Source organism: Antechinus flavipes, chromosome 4 (genome assembly GCF_016432865.1).
Source record: "Antechinus flavipes isolate AdamAnt ecotype Samford, QLD, Australia chromosome 4, AdamAnt_v2, whole genome shotgun sequence".
Classification (NCBI taxonomy): domain Eukaryota; kingdom Metazoa; phylum Chordata; class Mammalia; order Dasyuromorphia; family Dasyuridae; genus Antechinus; species Antechinus flavipes.
Genome location: NC_067401.1, coordinates 449,518,501 through 449,536,313, shown reverse-complemented (window position 1 = coordinate 449,536,313; position 17,813 = coordinate 449,518,501). Strand labels below are relative to the sequence as shown.

Below are 17,813 nucleotides of genomic sequence, written 5' to 3'. Positions count from 1 at the left end.
GAAAGAGGAAGCAAGAGCATGCCAGAGAAAGAGAGAGAAAGAAATGAAGGAAAAAAATTCAGAGAAATAAATATAAAGAGTGAGAGACAGAGACCCAGAGAGAGTGAGAAAGACAGAGAGACACATAGAAAGAGAAAGGGGACCATTCAGAGAGGGGAAGTCAGAGAGTGAGAGAGATAGAAATAGAGAAAGAGCTAGACAGAGAGATAGAAAAAGAGAGAGAATATTCCAGGTAGTCTTGTATTCATTTGCTATATGTGTTGTATCCCCAAATAGAATGGAAACTCCCTTAGAAGAGACCCTCACCTTTTGTCTTTGTATTCCTAGCAAAGATTCCGGTGTCTGACACACAGCACTCTCCAGTCTACTTTATTTTGCTCATTATTTCCCAGTTACGTTTTTGGGGCAGGCAAGAGTTGGTTACTTCAGTCCCACATCATGAACCCCCCCCCCACCCCTCCCGTGGAGGATTCTGTTGTCTCCCCATTATCCTTCCCTCTTCTTCACCCATCTTCCTTTGGGGTACAATTTATTGGTGACCACCATTGCCCCATAACACTCAGAGTTCCTTGCAAGTTATCAGTTCCAGCCCGGAGTTGGAGAGGCCCAAGTTTGAATCTGCCCTTGGGTATTTACTAGCTGTGTGACCCGGAGCAAATCATTTATTCTCTCTCTGCCTCAATTTCCTGAAATGTAAAATGGATCCCCACTCATAGGGAGGTTCTGAGAATCACTGAGATAGTAAAACACTTAGCACAGTGCTTGGCCTGGGGAGAGTGCCTCATGAATACTTGTTCCTCTCCCCTTCCCCATCCCACACCTTTCCATCACCATCCAGATTCTCATCTTTATCTCTCCAGAGGCAGGTTACTTCCATGTAAAGAACTCCCAGAAAATATCAGTGTAGACAAAGTAGATCTTTGCTTTCATGGCAAGCTTGAAGTCAGGCAAAAACTTGGTGATTTCCCCAGGGCCATCCAGCCTGCTTTCTTCATCCTTCAACTCTGAAAGATTCTGGAGGCTCTCCGTTCAAATGCCTAAAAAATCTGGGTTATGGGCCTTCTTCGTCTACTTGGATTTTCTTTGTGTGGATTGAGAAGCCAGAGAGCTATAGAGCCCCGCTGCTTATACTGTGGGTCAGGACCCCATATGGGCTCCTTTACCTGAATGTGGGAGTCATGAAGTTATGATTAGTATCAGTAAAGGTTGGATCTGTGTATCTAAATTACCTCTTTTAAAGATTCAAGTAAAAATTTCTCAAGAGAAAAGAGGTTACATGTGGAGAAAAATTAAGAAGCCCTGACCTAGAGCACTGAGGAAATAGATAACTAGACGCAAAATACCAAAGCCGTACCCATTAAAGATGGGTCATCCTTGATAATGGTATAAACCTTGATTCATGCAGCCCCTCAAACAGAGGAATCACAAAATAATTTTGAAATTGGTGGGGGGATGTTCTATCTTAGGGTAAGTTGGGGTTTGAAAAAAAAAAGCAAAAAAAAATGTCTTTTATCTTTATCTTACTCTGTTCCTTTCTCCCTTTTTTTTTTTTTTTTTTCCTGACCTTCTCTGTTTCTTTTTCTCTTATTTATTCTCTCTCAGTTTTGGGCTATTTTTCTATCCTCTCTTACTGTAAAAAACAAAACAAAAAAATGTCTTTCTCTTTATCTAACTCTGTTCCTTTCTCCCTTTTTTTTTCTGACCTTCTCTGTTTCTTTTTCTCTTATTTGTTCTCTCTCAGTTTTGGGCTATTTTTCTATCCTCTCTTACTCTAAAAAACAAAAAAAATGTCTTTCTCTTTATCTAACTCTGTTCCTTTCTCCCTTTTTTTCCTGACCTCCGTTTTTTTTTTCTTTTATTTATTCTCACTCTCTCAGTTTTGGGATCTCTATTTTTCCATCCTCTCTTACTCTGAGTTGCATTGGCTTGCTCTTTGTCTCTCTGTGACAACCTGGAATTATGTCCAAAATGTTATAAAACTGTGCATAATACCCTTCGATCCAGCGGTGTTTCTACTGGGCATATACCCCAAAGAGATACTAAAGGAAAAGGGACCTGTATGTGCCAAAATGTTTGTGGCAGCCCTGTTTGTAGTGGCTAGAAGCTGGAAAATGAATGGATGCCCACCCAATGGGAGAATGGTTGAGTAAATTGTGGTATATGAATGTTATGGAATATTATTGTTCTGTAAGAAATGACCAGCAGGATGAATACAGAGAGGACTGGCGAGACTTACATGAACTGATGCTGAATGAAATGAGCAGAACCAAGAGATCATTATACACTTCAACAATATTGTTTGAGGATGTATTCTGATGGAAGTGGATTTCATCGACCAAGAGAAGATCTAATTCAGTTCCAATGGATCAGTGATAGACAGTATCAGCTATACCCAGAGAAAGAACACTGGGACATGAATGTGGACTACTTCATTTTTGTCTTTCTTCCCTGGTTATTTTTACCTTCTGAATCCAATTCTTGTACAAGAGAACTCTATGGTTCTGCACACAAATATTGTACCTAGGATATACTATAACATATTTAACATGTATAAGACTGCTTGCCATCTAGGGGAGGAGGTGGAGAGAGGGAAGGGAAAAGTCAGAATAGAAGTGACTGTAAGAAACAACGTTGAAAAATGATCGTGCACATTTTCTGTCAATAGAAAGTTACACACACACACACACACACACAAATATATATGTATATACATATATACACACACACACAAAAGACCAATGGTACAGAAAGAGAAATTTAGCACATGTCCTGACTCCAATTCAAGTAAAGTTTCAACTCCACCATATTGCCTTTCAAGTAAATGACCAGGTGAAAAAGACTCCAATGTACTTAAGAAACTATTGGTGATTCCTCCTCCCTCTCCTCCCACCGTCCCTCCCCCCAATAGGGCTGGGCCTAGAGAAGGCTAAATATAAAAGTCAGCACAGCACTTCATTTTGTCCCAATGTCCCAATGTCTCTACCTAATTAATTTTCCTCTTTAATGCTTTTACCTTTCTTCACAGATCTGGCAATAAATAATCAAATAGTTATAAAACTCTTTCCCAATTGTTCATAAATTTCATAAAGTTTCTACCCAGTTCTCTGGTGTAGAGTCATTTCCCATTTCAAAAAGCCTTTCCCCAGTGATTACATTCATAAGGTTTCTCTCCAGTATGAATTTTCTGGTGTCTACTAAGAACCTGACTCTATCAAGTTTTTTAACACTGTTTACATTTATAAGTTTTCTCCTCAATGCAGATTCTGATGTCAAAAAAAAAAAAAAAGTAATTAAAGCTTTGTATTTTCAAAACATATGCATGGATAATTTTCAATATTCACCCTTCCAATAGCTTGTGTTCCAAATTTTTTTCCCTCCCTTCCCCCCACCCCCTCTCCTAGCTGGCAAATAATCCAATTTCACTTAGCATCAGTTCACATAAACCTCTCTAAAATCATCCTGTTGAAGATGTCTTATAAAACAATAATATTCCATAATGTTCATAGGTCATAACTTATTCAGCCATTCTCCAACTGTTAGGCATCTATTCAAAAACTTCCCTTTTTTAAAACACTTTCCACATTGCTTATGTTCATAAAATTCTCTCTATAGCAGATTTTCTGATTCTCAATAAGACTTTTCCTATGTTTAAAACTCTTTCCACACTGGTTATATTCAGGAGGTTTCTCTCTGTGTGGTTTCTTTGACGACAGTAAGATCTTTCCTTTGACTAAAATCCTTGCCACAATTCTTTCCAGTGTGGATTCTCTGATGTACATTAAGACATTGTTTACCAGAGAAAGAACACTGGAAATGAATATAAACTGCTTGCATTTATGTTTTTCCTCCCGGGTTATTTATACCTTCTGAATTCAATTCTCCCTGTGCAACAAGAAAACTGTTTGGTTCTGCACACATATATTGTATCTAGGATATACTGCAACCCATTCAACATGTAAAGGACTCTTGCCATCTAGGGGAAAGGGTGGAGGGAGGGAGGGGAAAAATCGGAACAGAAATGAATGCAAGGGATAATGCTGTAAAAAATTACCCTGGCATGCATTCTATCAATAAAAAATTATTAAAAAAAAAAAAAAAAAAAAAAAAAAGACTTTGTTTATATCTAAAAGCCTTTCCACAGTGGTTACATTCATTAAGGTTTCTCTCCAGTGTAGATTCTCTGATGCTCAGTAAGACTTTTCTTATCTTCATAAGCCTTTCCACACTGCTTATACTCATAAGGTATCTGTCCAGTGTGGATTCTCTGATGCTCAACAAGACTGCTTTTATATCCCTAAGTTAAGAAACTATTGGTGATTCCTCCTCCCTCTCATAAGGTTTCTTGCCAGTGTGACTACTCTGATGTCTAATAAGAGATTTCTTTTCTCTAAAAGCCTTTCCACAATGGTTACATTCATAAGGTTTCTCTCCAGTGTGGATTCTCTGATGTACAGTAAGAGATGCCCTTTGTGTAAAAGCCTTTCCACACTGCTTACATTCATAAGGTTTCTCTCCAGTGTGGATTCTCTGATGTACAGTAAGAGATGCCCTTTGTCTAAAAGCCTTTCCACACTGCTTACATTCATAAGGTTTCTCTCCAGTGTGAATCCTCTGATGTCTAATAAGAGATTGTATTTCTCTAAAAGCCTTTCCACACTGCTTACATTCATAAGGTTTCTCTCCAGTGTGAATACTCTGATGAATAATAAGAAATTTCTTTTCTCTAAAAGCCTTTCCACAATGGTTACATTCATAAGGTTTCTCTCCAGTGTGAATACTCTGATGAAAAATAAGAAATTTCTTTTCTCTAAAAGCCTTTCCACATTGGTTACATTCATAAGGTTTCTCTCCAGTGTGAATCCTCTGATGTCTAATAAGAAATGCCTTTTCTCTAAAAGCCTTTCCACAATGGTTACATTCATAAGGTTTCTCTCCAGTGTGAATCCTCTGATGTCTAATAAGAAATGTCTTTTCTCTAAAAGCCTTTCCACAATGGTTACATTCATAAGGTTTCTCTCCAGTGTGGGTTCTCTGATGTGAAACAAGAGCTCTCTTATGTCTAAAAGCCTTTCCACACTGGTTACATTCATAAGGTTTCTCTCCAGTGTGGATTCTCTGATGTGAAACAAGAGCTCCCTTATGTCTAAAAGCCTTTCCACACTGGTTACATTCATAAGGTTTCTCTCCAGTGTGGGTTCTCTGATGTGAAACAAGAGCTCCCTTATCTCTAAAAGCCTTTCCACACTGGTTACATTCACAAGGTTTCTCTCCAGTGTGAATACTCTGATGTCGAACAAGAGCTCTCTTATTTCTAAAAGCCTTTCCACATTGGTTACATTCATAAAGTTTCTCTCCAGTGTGGGTTCTCTGATGTGAAACAAGAGCTCCCTTATGTCTAAAAGCCTTTCCACACTGGTTACATTCACAAGGTTTCTCTCCAGTGTGAATACTCTGATGTCGAACAAGAGCTCTCTTATTTCTAAAAGCCTTTCCACAATGGTTACATTCATAAGGTTTCTCTCCAGTATGGATTCTTTGATGAAGAGTAAGAACATTCTTTTCTCTAAAAGCTTTTCCACACTGGTTACATTCATAAGGTTTCTCTCCAGTGTGGATTCTCTGATGTGAAACAAGAGCTCCCTTATGTCTAAAAGCCTTTCCACACTGGTTACATTCATAAGGTTTCTCTTCAGTGTGGATTCTCTGATGTGAAACAAGAGCTCCCTTATGTCTAAAAGCCTTTCCACACTGGTTACATTCATAAGGTTTCTCTCCAGTGTGAATACTCTGATGTCGAACAAGAGCTCTCTTATTTCTAAAAGCCTTTCCACAATGGTTACATTCATAAGGTTTCTCTCCAGTATGGATTCTTTGATGAAGAGTAAGAACATTCTTTTCTCTAAAAGCTTTTCCACACTGGTTACATTCACAAGGTTTCTCTCCAGTGTGAATACTCTGATGTCGAACAAGAGCTCTCTTATTTCTAAAAGCCTTTCCACAATGGTTACATTCATAAGGTTTCTCTCCAGTATGGATTCTTTGATGAAGAGTAAGAACTTTCTTTTCTCTAAAAGCCTTTCCACACTGGTTACATTCATAAGGTTTCTCTCCAGTGTGGATTCTCTGATGTGAAACAAGAGCTCCCTTATGTCTAAAAGCCTTTCCACACTGGTTACATTCATAAGGTTTCTCTCCAGTATGGATTCTCTGATGTGAAACAAGAGCTCCCTTATGTCTAAAAGCCTTTCCACACTGGTTACATTCATAAGGTTTCTCTCCAGTGTGAATCCTCTGATGTCTAATAAGAAATGTCTTTTCTCTAAAAGCCTTTCCACAATGGTTACATTCATAAGGTTTCTCTCCAGTGTGGGTTCTCTGATGTGAAACAAGAGCTCTCTTATGTCTAAAAGCCTTTCCACACTGGTTACATTCATAAGGTTTCTCTCCAGTGTGGATTCTCTGATGTGAAACAAGAGCTCCCTTATGTCTAAAAGCCTTTCCACACTGGTTACATTCATAAGGTTTCTCTCCAGTGTGGGTTCTCTGATGTGAAACAAGAGCTCCCTTATCTCTAAAAGCCTTTCCACACTGGTTACATTCACAAGGTTTCTCTCCAGTGTGAATACTCTGATGTCGAACAAGAGCTCTCTTATTTCTAAAAGCCTTTCCACATTGGTTACATTCATAAAGTTTCTCTCCAGTGTGGGTTCTCTGATGTGAAACAAGAGCTCCCTTATGTCTAAAAGCCTTTCCACACTGGTTACATTCACAAGGTTTCTCTCCAGTGTGAATACTCTGATGTCGAACAAGAGCTCTCTTATTTCTAAAAGCCTTTCCACAATGGTTACATTCATAAGGTTTCTCTCCAGTATGGATTCTTTGATGAAGAGTAAGAACATTCTTTTCTCTAAAAGCTTTTCCACACTGGTTACATTCATAAGGTTTCTCTCCAGTGTGGATTCTCTGATGTGAAACAAGAGCTCCCTTATGTCTAAAAGCCTTTCCACACTGGTTACATTCATAAGGTTTCTCTTCAGTGTGGATTCTCTGATGTGAAACAAGAGCTCCCTTATGTCTAAAAGCCTTTCCACACTGGTTACATTCATAAGGTTTCTCTCCAGTGTGAATACTCTGATGTCGAACAAGAGCTCTCTTATTTCTAAAAGCCTTTCCACAATGGTTACATTCATAAGGTTTCTCTCCAGTATGGATTCTTTGATGAAGAGTAAGAACATTCTTTTCTCTAAAAGCTTTTCCACACTGGTTACATTCACAAGGTTTCTCTCCAGTGTGAATACTCTGATGTCGAACAAGAGCTCTCTTATTTCTAAAAGCCTTTCCACAATGGTTACATTCATAAGGTTTCTCTCCAGTATGGATTCTTTGATGAAGAGTAAGAACTTTCTTTTCTCTAAAAGCCTTTCCACACTGGTTACATTCATAAGGTTTCTCTCCAGTGTGGATTCTCTGATGTGAAACAAGAGCTCCCTTATGTCTAAAAGCCTTTCCACACTGGTTACATTCATAAGGTTTCTCTCCAGTATGGATTCTCTGATGTACAATAAGACTGCGGTTTTCTCTAAAAGCCTTTCCACACTGGTTACATTCATAAGGTTTCTCTCCAGTATGGATTCTTTGATGAAGAGTAAGAACATTCTTTTCTCTAAAAGCTTTTCCACACTGGTTACATTCATAAGGTTTCTCTCCAGTGTGGATTCTCTGATGTACAATAAGACTGCGGTTTGCTCTAAAAGCCTTTCCACATTGGTTACAATCATAAGGTTTCTCTCCAGTGTGAATACTCTGATGTCTAATAAGAACTTTCTTTTCTCTAAAAGCCTTTCCACACTGGTTACATTCATAAGGTTTCTCTCCAGTATGGATTCTTTGATGAAGAGTAAGAACTTTCTTTTCTCTAAAAGCCTTTCCACACTGGTTACATTCATAAGGTTTCTCTCCAGTGTGGGTTCTCTGATGGGAAACAAGAGCTCCGTTATTTCTAAAAGCCTTTACACACTGGTTACATTCATATGGCTTCTCTCCAGTGTGCGTTCTCTGATGTGAAACAAGAGCTCCCTTATGTCTAAAAGCCTTTCCACACTGGTTACATTCATAAGGTTTCTCTCCAGTGTGAATACTCTGATGAATAATAAGAAATGTCTTTTCTCTAAAAGCCTTTACACACTGGTTACATTCATAAGGTTTCTCTCCAGTGTGGATTCTCTGATGTGAAACAAGAGCTCCCTTATGTCTAAAAGCCTTTCCACACTGGTTACATTCATAAGGTTTCTCTTCAGTGTGGATTCTCTGATGTGAAACAAGAGCTCCCTTATGTCTAAAAGCCTTTCCACACTGGTTACATTCATAAGGTTTCTCTCCAGTATGGATTCTTTGATGAAGAGTAAGAACATTCTTTTCTCTAAAAGCTTTTCCACACTGGTTACATTCATAAGGTTTCTCTCCAGTGTGAATACTCTGATGTCTAATAAGAACTTTCTTTTCTCTAAAAGCCTTTCCATACTGGTTACATTCATAAGGTTTCTCTCCAGTATGGATTCTTTGATGAAGAGTAAGAACTTTCTTTTCTCTAAAAGCTTTTCCACACTGGTTACATTCATAAGGTTTCTCTCCAGTGTGGGTTCTCTGATGGGAAACAAGAACTCCGTTATTTCTAAAAGCCTTTACACACTGGTTACATTCATATGGTTTCTCTCCAGTGTGCGTTCTCTGATGTGGAACAAGAGCTCCCTTATTTCTAAAAGTCTTTCCACACTGGTTACATTCATAAGGTTTCTCTCCTGTGTGGATTCTCTGATGCATACTAAGAATTATTCTATATTTAAAAGCCTTTCCACACTGGTTACATTCATAAGGTTTCTCTCCAGTGTGAATACTCTGATGTCTAATAAGAGATTTCTTTTCTATAAAAGCCTTTCCACAGTGGTTACATTCATAAGATTTCTCTCCAGTGTGGGTTCTCTGATGTGAAACAAGAGCTCCCTTATGGCTAAAAGCCTTTCCACACTGGTTACATTCATAAGGTTTCTCTCCAGTGTGGATTCTCTGATGTGAAACAAGAGCTCCCTTATGTCTAAAAGCCTTTCCACACTGGTTACATTCATAAGGTTTCTCTCCAGTGTGGATTCTCTGATGTACAATAAGATTTTTCTTTTTTACAAAACCTTTTCCACACTGGTTACATTTATGTCTCTCTCTAAGCTGGATTCTCTTAAGTGTTGCACAGATTTCTTTCCAAGTAAAGTCACAAGGACTGTCACTCATAAATCTTTGCTTGTGAGTTTCTACCACAGAGAGGCTTAACTTTGCAGTAGTTTTCTTCATTTCAAGTCTGAGTTCTCCTTCAAAAAAAAATAAGAAAATAATAACAAACAATAAACCAAAGATAGACATGATGCAGGCACATATATATATAGATTTATATCCTCTTACATCCATCAGAAGAGAAATTCACTTTTTTTTTCTCTTTTCTTAGGCAAATAGAAAAATCTTAAATGGAAGAACCAACCATTGCCCTGGGCACAGAAATCAGTTAGAGATGAAGATGGAGAGAGATTTGTAATTTGGTTCTTCTTAGGGAAAGGATGAGGATCCAGAGTTGCTCCATGTGGAAAATCAACTCTCTATGTTCATATATATCTAGTGCTTGTAAAGCAAGTAACCTAAATTAGGATGTGCCCCATTGTTTGTACAACTTTTGAGAGAACAAATGCTCTTTTTCCTACTTGGTGTCCTGTGAGGCTCCATTCTGGCAGAAACCTGGGTAAAAAGAGTTATTGGGCAGGAGCAGCCTCAAGCCTAATCAAGAGGGACCTTGGACTTGGCCAACCTTTTTTACATACGGACAGACCCATTCCATAGTTTCTGTTATCCAGAAGTTAAAGGGAGCCGGTAGTACAGTGGAGAGTCCTGGGCATATAGTCAGGTATATCGGGATTTCAATTAAGACTTGGACAGTTACTGCCTACCTCTGGGCAAGTCATTTAAACTCTGGTAGTTTGCCTCAGTTTCCTCAACTCTTAAACCTAACCTAATTTGGAAAGTGAGGATGAAGATAGAGTGATACAATATTTTGTTTTACTTTTAATTTATAAACAAACATTTCCATGTCATAGTAAAATGATTGCAAATGAAACTGTAAATCTACAATGCACAGCTTGCTATTTCTTTCAAAGAGACCACAAAATTATCAAGTAAATTTTTTCCCTTCACTTTGCTTGTCCCCACCTTACAGATGGCTGCCATTACATAGAAATATATATCCATAAATGAATAATAAACACACCTATGTAAAATTATGTTATCCATATTTCTATCAGTTTTTTCTCTGGACGCAAATTGCACCTTTCTGGATTTGTCCTTTATTTCCGTACTTAGAATTTAATATTGTTCTTAAACCATATTGTTGTTACTGTATTGTAAAGAAAGCTTATGGCACAGAACTTGGCAAACAGCAGGCAAAAATAATGCTTCTTCCCTTCCATTGCTTTCCCATCACTTGTGCTGGAATTTGAGGTCAATACAAAGGAAGATTAAGGACTAACTTCCTATACTAGGACCAAGTAGGTGCTTTAGGCTACAAATTAATGCTTGTTATAAAGAATATTCCAAATACTAGACCCATCCCAAAAGGGAATGAGTTGAAAGAAACTTTCAGAGCTTTGGTAGGCAAAATTCATGTCCAGGTAGAGGCTGATCTCTAAGATTAGTTCCATGTTTGAGATGGTTCCACACTGATTCAATCTTTGACCTGGGAATTGGTAAGAGAGAGCTTCAGGAACAACAAAGGACATCCCCAAGTCCTATCATACACTGCAAAGTCCAGTCCTTTCTTTTCTCTTCCCCCATCCCCAAAGCCTGCAAACTGGAGCATGAAGATATTTCCTTTGATTGTAGACTTGCAATTATCAGGGGAAGTGTCCTTACCAAGGGAGAGCAGGTTCTGGACATTCTCTACCATGACCTCCTTGTACAGCTCCTTCTGAGAGGGGTCCAAGAGCCCCCACTCCTCCCGAGTGAAGTTCACAACCACATCCTTGAAGGTCACCACCTCCTAAACCGTCAAAAGTCATAAGATGTGGGGCTGAAAGACCTTTTAGGATTAAAGAGTCCAACCCCTTCAATTCATGGGAGGAAAATGAAACACAAAGAAGGGATTTGCCAAATTTGCCTTCCTAAGTGTGTCAACTCCTGAAACTGTGGTCATTAAGAGATTGACTGAATTCAGGATCTGTTGAAATAAAGTCACTTATCAGGGAATGCATAATAGAATGGCATGGTAGGGCCGGCCACATGGCATAATCCTTTAATGAATTCTTCAAAACTCTTTTCCTTGGTAACCCTATTGCTCTCCCAACTCCATTTCCTTTTTCCCATTCCTCTTCCTTTTATCTATAACCTCTTCTCCTGAGTAAACTACCTTTTGCCAAAGAGAATGGCCATTGTGAATTTTATTCATGTTTAAGTCAGGCTAGGAATGGCTTCACTGACCTCATCCGGATCTATGTCTAAGCCACATTTTACAGTTTATTTCTTTTATATATTTTTATTATTTCACTTTTGAACAACTGAGGAATTCAATTTTTTTTAATATTTTTTGAGATTGCCAAGGAGAAGACAACATGGGGAGTCTGGGAGGAGGGTAGAAAGTTGGAAAAGATGGATCAAGGGAGGAGGCCTGACATTGGAGGTGGGTTATAGGCGATAGGGGACCTCACCCTGAGGCTTGTGGGTTTAGAGACTGAAAAGTCCACTTGTCTTGGGTTTGGGGGATTTGTCACTCTTGGGGGAAACTAGCACCTGGAGGAGTAGAAGAGCATGGACCCAAAGTTGACATTTCTAGAAGAAAGTGGAAGGAAAATGAAAAGACATCTATGTGGTTGGTCTACAAGCAGAGGCAGAAAGCTCCTATAGCACATCCTCAGAACGGGGCCCCTGGAGCCTTTGACTGCATGAAGTGTCAAGGAAAAAAGGCCAAGTGAGCAGAGGTGCTGTGTGACAGAGAATGAGAATCCAGGCAGAACAGTGAAGGAAAATGGACATTGAGGAGAGAGAGAGAATCCTTGTTAGAAAGGGGAAGAAAAATGGATGAAATTAGAAAACAGGACTAGTTGAAGGGAAAGAGAAGGAGGGGAATATACAAGAGAACTAAGAGGAAAAGGGGGGATGAAGAAATTCCGAATGAGATAAAGTAGAAGAGAGGAAGAAATGTCTAGAGAAATATGGGGTAAAAGACTTGTGGCATCTTCTAAATGGCACAACATAGGCACATGCATAATCCTTTTCAACACGTGGTACTTTTACAAAAATTAACCACTGGGATACAGAGATACTATACAGAAATGAAAAAAGGCAGAAAGAATTGATATTCTCTTCCATTCCCTAATAAATTAAGAATAAAAATTGGTTCAGAGATCACCAAAGATACAAACCTAAAAGGAGATTTACCTGTGACATATGACATGATAATTAATTCAAAGAACAAATCTTAGAAATGATAACTTTGTAAAAGAAAATGAAAATGATAGATTAAACAATATCCCAAAATTTCTAGGATTTATTTGAACTAAAGCAGTCCTCAGGGGAGAAACATAGACTTATTATCACACATTAAGAAAAAAGATGTATTAAAAAAAACAAACCCAAAAAAACTAGAAACATAAATGAACAAATCCAACATTAGTACAAAAGACAAGATACTACAATTAGAAGGAAAATAAATTGGCAATAAAAAATAAAAATGATAGAACTAAAAATGGCTTCTTTGAAGTGACTCAAAGTGGAGAAACCCCTCAGTTAACCTGATGAAAAGAGAGCAGAAAATCCAGTCATGAAATAACAAATGGCAAAGGTAAAATCACAAGAAAACTAGAAAAAAATGAAAGGGATCAGCAATACACAATATACTTTTTTATGGTAAAGAAATTGAGAAATTGTCAATAGCCTGAATATAATGAACAGCTAGTATTCACTTCACCACTAATTTCTCCAAACAAGAGAGTATCCTGCAAGAATTCTTTTTAAGAGTCAAATACAGACCTAAAACTGAAACCAACGAAAGTCTGGAGAGAGTAAATAACAAGTCAAAGAATGGATATTGTTTCTTTCCTCCAATTTTACACAAAGTGCTATCAAAACAACCACAACAAATTATCCAAGAAACCATTCATTATAATCAAATGGGATTTTTACCAGAGCTGGAAGGACATTTCAACATCAGGGGAAAAAATGAACATAATTAATCACATTCTAAACCCAAACATGCAAAACCACACAGTCAATTCAATCTATAAAGAGAATACTTTGGATAAAGTACAACACTTTTGTAGTACACATTTAATTCCAAGTGTAGGAGTAATGGGGCCTGAATCTTTGGAAGGGTAAGAGCTAGAGTTAGACATGTTAATGAAAGGAATAAGAGTACTTGGGGGGGAAACCAAATGGAAAAGAAATAAGCTTTGTGAAAAAAAATTCAAGTTCATAAAATCTTGCCCATACAACAAACTCTCTAAAAATTTATAGAGACCCAATGGAAGCCACAAGATAACGCCGAATATTAAGGAAATTCAAGAGACTTTAAAAAAGGGAGCAAGGCAAAACTAAAGTCAGGTTAGCCATTGTTCTATCAGAAATGCCCTTAAAAAATAGGCTAGACACAAGGTTTCAAGAAATCATTAAAGTCCCCACATATCTCCTAAAGAAAGAAACTTGGATGAGACAGGGCCTGAAATTTTTCCCACAAATGTGCTTTCAGCTGTTCTCAATCTTACACAGTGAAAAGCACATTTCTTTCCTAGGTAAAAATCCATAGAGCAACAATCTTAGAGATCACAGAAGACCTCCTCCTTGAAACCTTTCCAGCTCCAGGAGCCTTGACAAAGTGTCAAAATTTCCATAACCCTGGTAGCTTCTCCCAAGATTAAGCAGTATGCTTTTATGGGAATGGAGCTCCTGGTGGCCAAGAGAAAACCTCTCTGATTTCTTTCTGCCTCTCAAACCACATCAACTTCCTGAAAAAGATTTCAGAATGAAAATTCCTAGGAAATCATAGTCAACATGTAGAGCTTCCAAGTCAATGAGAAAAATCCTGCAAGCCACTGTAAAGAAAGTCCAGTACAATTCAATTTAGGACCAGACACATTTTGGCACCAACTTTCGTCAAGGAGCAGACAACTTGGAATAGGATCTTTCAGAAGGCAAACGACCTGATCTTATGGACAGGAGTAAATTGTGAAGCAATTTCAGGGGAAAAAGACCTTTAATGAAAGTCCTTCCAAGCATTCCTAAGGAAAAGACCTTAAATGTAAAAAACTTCAGAAGATCAAACACAAGAGAAGAGAATAAAAAACAATCCAGAATGAACTAGCCTCAGGGACTCAAAATACAAGGACAAAGTAGTTATATTCAATTACAGTGAGATGACACATGTCCCCTCAGATCCCTATTTGGACTGACAGAAGGAATCAAAATAGTGTAAAGCTGGAAGTGATTCTATTATGTCTTGATGATCTTAAGGAGAAAATGGAAAGAGGAGAAAAAGGATACACTAAGGTGGGTGGAGAGAAAAGAGGAGTAGGAAATGTTCTCTCGTGCAATGAGGGTCCACAAGCAGATGTCTCTACAAACAAGTGGGTGGGGACATCTGAATCTCAGTCATCTAATCAAAGGAAGAATACACACAACACAGGGAGATGAATGGAGAAAGATGGTTTACTCTCCAATGAAAAGGAAATACCAAAGGAAGTCAGGGGGAGGATGGATGAAAGGAGGGATTAGTCCCAAGCAAAACAAATTCAAAGGATGGACAAGAATATATGTTGTTCTTTAGGAATCTGAGGGATTGATCAGTTGCTGTGCACATACACGTGTGTCCTGCAGGAGTGTCACACATGTATATAGGTGTGTGTTGAATGGGGAAAGCACGAATAAGTAAGGGCCCACAGTGAATTCTGATTAGGATAAGGACCAACCAGCATCACTGAGGAACAATGTTTAACAACTAACCCTAAATGCGCGCTGCTTAAAGACACTGATCAGGTCTGTGGATGGACTGCACTCACCTGAGGAGGTCCGAGGCTCCCAGGGCCCATTCCCTTAGCTCCAGGCTCCCTGTGGAGGTAGCAAAGCAACCAAAGTGACTCCAGTTTCCTAAATTCCTTCCTCAGGTCTCTGCTATTTATCTATCTCAGGGCCCCACTGACCTTGACCCTAAATGCACCCCCCCCAACTCTCGACTCTTAACAGCTAACCCTAAACAGAGGTCACATCCAATCATGGGGAGCTTTAATTCTGAGCCTCTCTGAAAACCAAGGGAGGGCCAGCAGCTCAGGGAGGGCCAGCAGCTCAGGGAGGGTCCCTCCCTTCTTCCCTCTGCATAGAAAAGCCCAGCTTCCCCTCATCCTAGTCCCAGGCGGACTGCTTTTATGTTCATAGCCTGGGATAATGCTATTTGGGGCCCTCACTAGAAATTGTTCTAATTTCATGCCATTTTTGGTGTCTGCCTTTGACCCAATCCAGGACTTGGTCAGTGGACTTGACCCTGTTTTTCTAAGCAAAAGGCAAGGTAAAGGGCCAGTAGAGTGGGAAGTTCTCCAGGAGTTACAAAGGCCCTGACCCTACCCTCAGGGGAGAGACTCCACCCTACAGAACAGTGCTGGTAGAGTCAGATTGGAAAGGAAGGTGGTCTGAAGAGGAAGACTGCTCCCCTCCTTCTTTTACTTCCCATCTTCCTACAGAGAGCCCAGAGGTACAAGGGACTTTGGGGTCCCAGATGGGAGGAGACCAGTCAGCCTCCATAGTTCCCGAGTCGGAGCTCTCCCTGCCCCCAGTCCTCCGCCTCTCAGTCTCCCCTCTCTCCAACCAACACACACATTATCACGCTACACAACAGACAGATAGCTTTGGGGAGGAGGAAGGGAAAGGGAAAGGTGAGACCTGCTCTGGAATGGAGCCCCCAGGGGAAGCCTGAGCTGAGAGACAAACTCAAGTCTGGGATTAAACTGAGGGACTGAAAGGGAAGAGTGGCCAGGGAAGCCAGGAAATATGGGGGAGGCTCAGACCTACCTGAGAGCTGCAAGCACAGGTGTGGCTGCCAGAATTCAAAGTGATCTCATGTCCAAGGGAAGAAAGGGGAGAGACCTGAACTCCCAGGGAAGGCAGAGCAGTTCCTGCTGCAGGGAAGGGTCCAAGAGCAGGAAGACAGAGTGAGCCCAGCTAGAAGACTTCCTGCTTCTCACCAGACCCGTCGGGGAGGGTCTTCCTCATCCCAAGAGCCCCACCCTCTGAGCCCTTTCCTCCAATCACCTCCTGGGTCAGGACTTCAGGACTCTCAGTCCCTTTCCTCCCTTAGCCCTGCCCCGCATTCTGTCTCAAACTCCTCCCAGGCCTCCAAATTCCACCATAGTGCTCAAATCTCATCTGGAGCAGCCTCCCGCCCCCTCCCAGGCTGGTCCCCTCTGAGAGCTCCTCTTCCCCAGGCCTCCATCACCTTTCTCCCTCTCAGACTCACCTCTTCCTCCTTCTGAGCTGAAACCGCAGCACCAGACTAACACAAATTAATGGACCCCATACTCTGAACAACTGGAAGGAGCTATACACCATTTGTAAGCATACATCCTCCTGGATTGTAATGAATTCTCCCTTTATAATTGTGATATTTGACCCTCTACAAGCAGGTCAGACTTTAAAGCAAAACACTCTTAAAATTCAGTATTAAAGCAATTTGATGAGGAATAAGACCAAAGAAGAATGGCAATTAAATGTCATTGGATCAGAATTACTCTGTCCTACTCTATAGGCATCACTCATTACTTTAGCTATTACTCTTTTTTGGATTTTGACTTATTTCCTCCAAAATTCTATTCTCCTTAAACCATTATTATTCTCCCTAGTTAGTGATTTAATAAATCACTGGATTTTGTTCCACTTTATCCAGTCCATAGTGGAGTCCACAGTGAGTTTCTACCTCATTGTTGGTGTATTGTCTACCCACCACTCTGTGACCTCCATGAGAGGAAGGGGTATCACTTGTACCTCCCTTTGTTCCTGGTGCTTTGCCCAGGCTCTGGCATTTCCTGGGCACTTAAATGTTTGCTGACTTGAAATAAACTCATCTTGGATCATGTAATCCCTTATAACACTTTCAGGAGAATTTCATGCCCCAAATCCCAAACAGTGACATCCTATAGGATCATAGAATATCACTGAAAAGGACCTACCAGGCCATAGAGTAAAACCCCCTCATTTTACAGATAGGGAAATTTAGATTCATTGACCAGTCAAGGATACACTGCAAAAAAAAAAAAAAAAAAAAAAAAGAAAAGAAAAGAAAAATAATTCCTAGGCGGTTCTTCCCAAAGTCTAGCCCTTACTTCTTGGTAACTCCTAGAAGCTTCTTGTAACCACAGCTCTCTTACACCTGTTTTCACCTCACTCACCTGGAGAGCAGTTCCTTCTTGGTCCAGCTTCTACCATGCTTCCCTTTGCTCAAAATGAGAGATCATATCTTCTTTGGGGACTTGAAGTCCTGGAACCCTTGGAATCCTTTAGGGATGAAGAGGGAGAGAAACTTGTAATTTACTTCTCTCTAGGGAAAGAGGTGAGGCTCCAGAGCAACTCTATTTTGAGATTCACTCAATTATGTTTGCACTTGTGAGTCTCTACACTCACTCATTAGTGTTTATTTAACCCAAAATAGGATATGCCACATTACTCTTTTGTACAACTATTTTTTAATAATAGCCTTTTATTTTCAAAAATATGCAAAGATAGTTTTCAGTGTTCACCCTTACAAAACC

The 17,813-nt window shown here is 39.7% G+C and overlaps 1 protein-coding gene and 1 pseudogene across 1 annotated transcript; both read right to left on the bottom strand.

Annotated features, from left to right (window-relative positions):
- The window catches only part of LOC127563105 (zinc finger protein 208-like), a 31,384-nt pseudogene extending 21,928 nt beyond the window's left edge, over positions 1 to 9,456 (bottom strand).
- Positions 9,457 to 10,088: 632 nt separating this feature from the next.
- LOC127563104 (zinc finger protein 558-like) lies at positions 10,089 to 17,807 on the bottom strand. Its single transcript, XM_051999353.1, has 4 exons — positions 16,081 to 17,807; positions 15,078 to 15,126; positions 10,945 to 11,071; positions 10,089 to 10,768 (listed from the first exon to the last, which is right to left on the bottom strand). Exons 2-4 carry the CDS (start codon positions 15,105 to 15,107, stop codon positions 10,602 to 10,604), a joined length of 324 nt encoding a protein of 107 aa, XP_051855313.1. The 5' UTR covers positions 15,108 to 15,126; positions 16,081 to 17,807; the 3' UTR covers positions 10,089 to 10,601.
- Positions 17,808 to 17,813: the final 6 nt, after the last annotated feature.

Bases quoted from the DNA above. Each gene is read 5' to 3' on its own strand.
- LOC127563104 (XM_051999353.1), bottom strand. From the start codon at position 15,107: ATGGGCCCTGGGAGCCTCGGACCTCCTCAG. The intron at 11,072-15,077 runs GTGAGTGCAGTC...TTGACGGTTTAG, and splicing joins GGAGCCTCGGACCTCCTCAG to GAGGTGGTGACCTTCAAGGA. The intron at 10,769-10,944 runs GTAAGGACACTT...ACCAATTCCCAG, and splicing joins CCAGAACCTGCTCTCCCTTG to GTCAAAGATTGAATCAGTGT.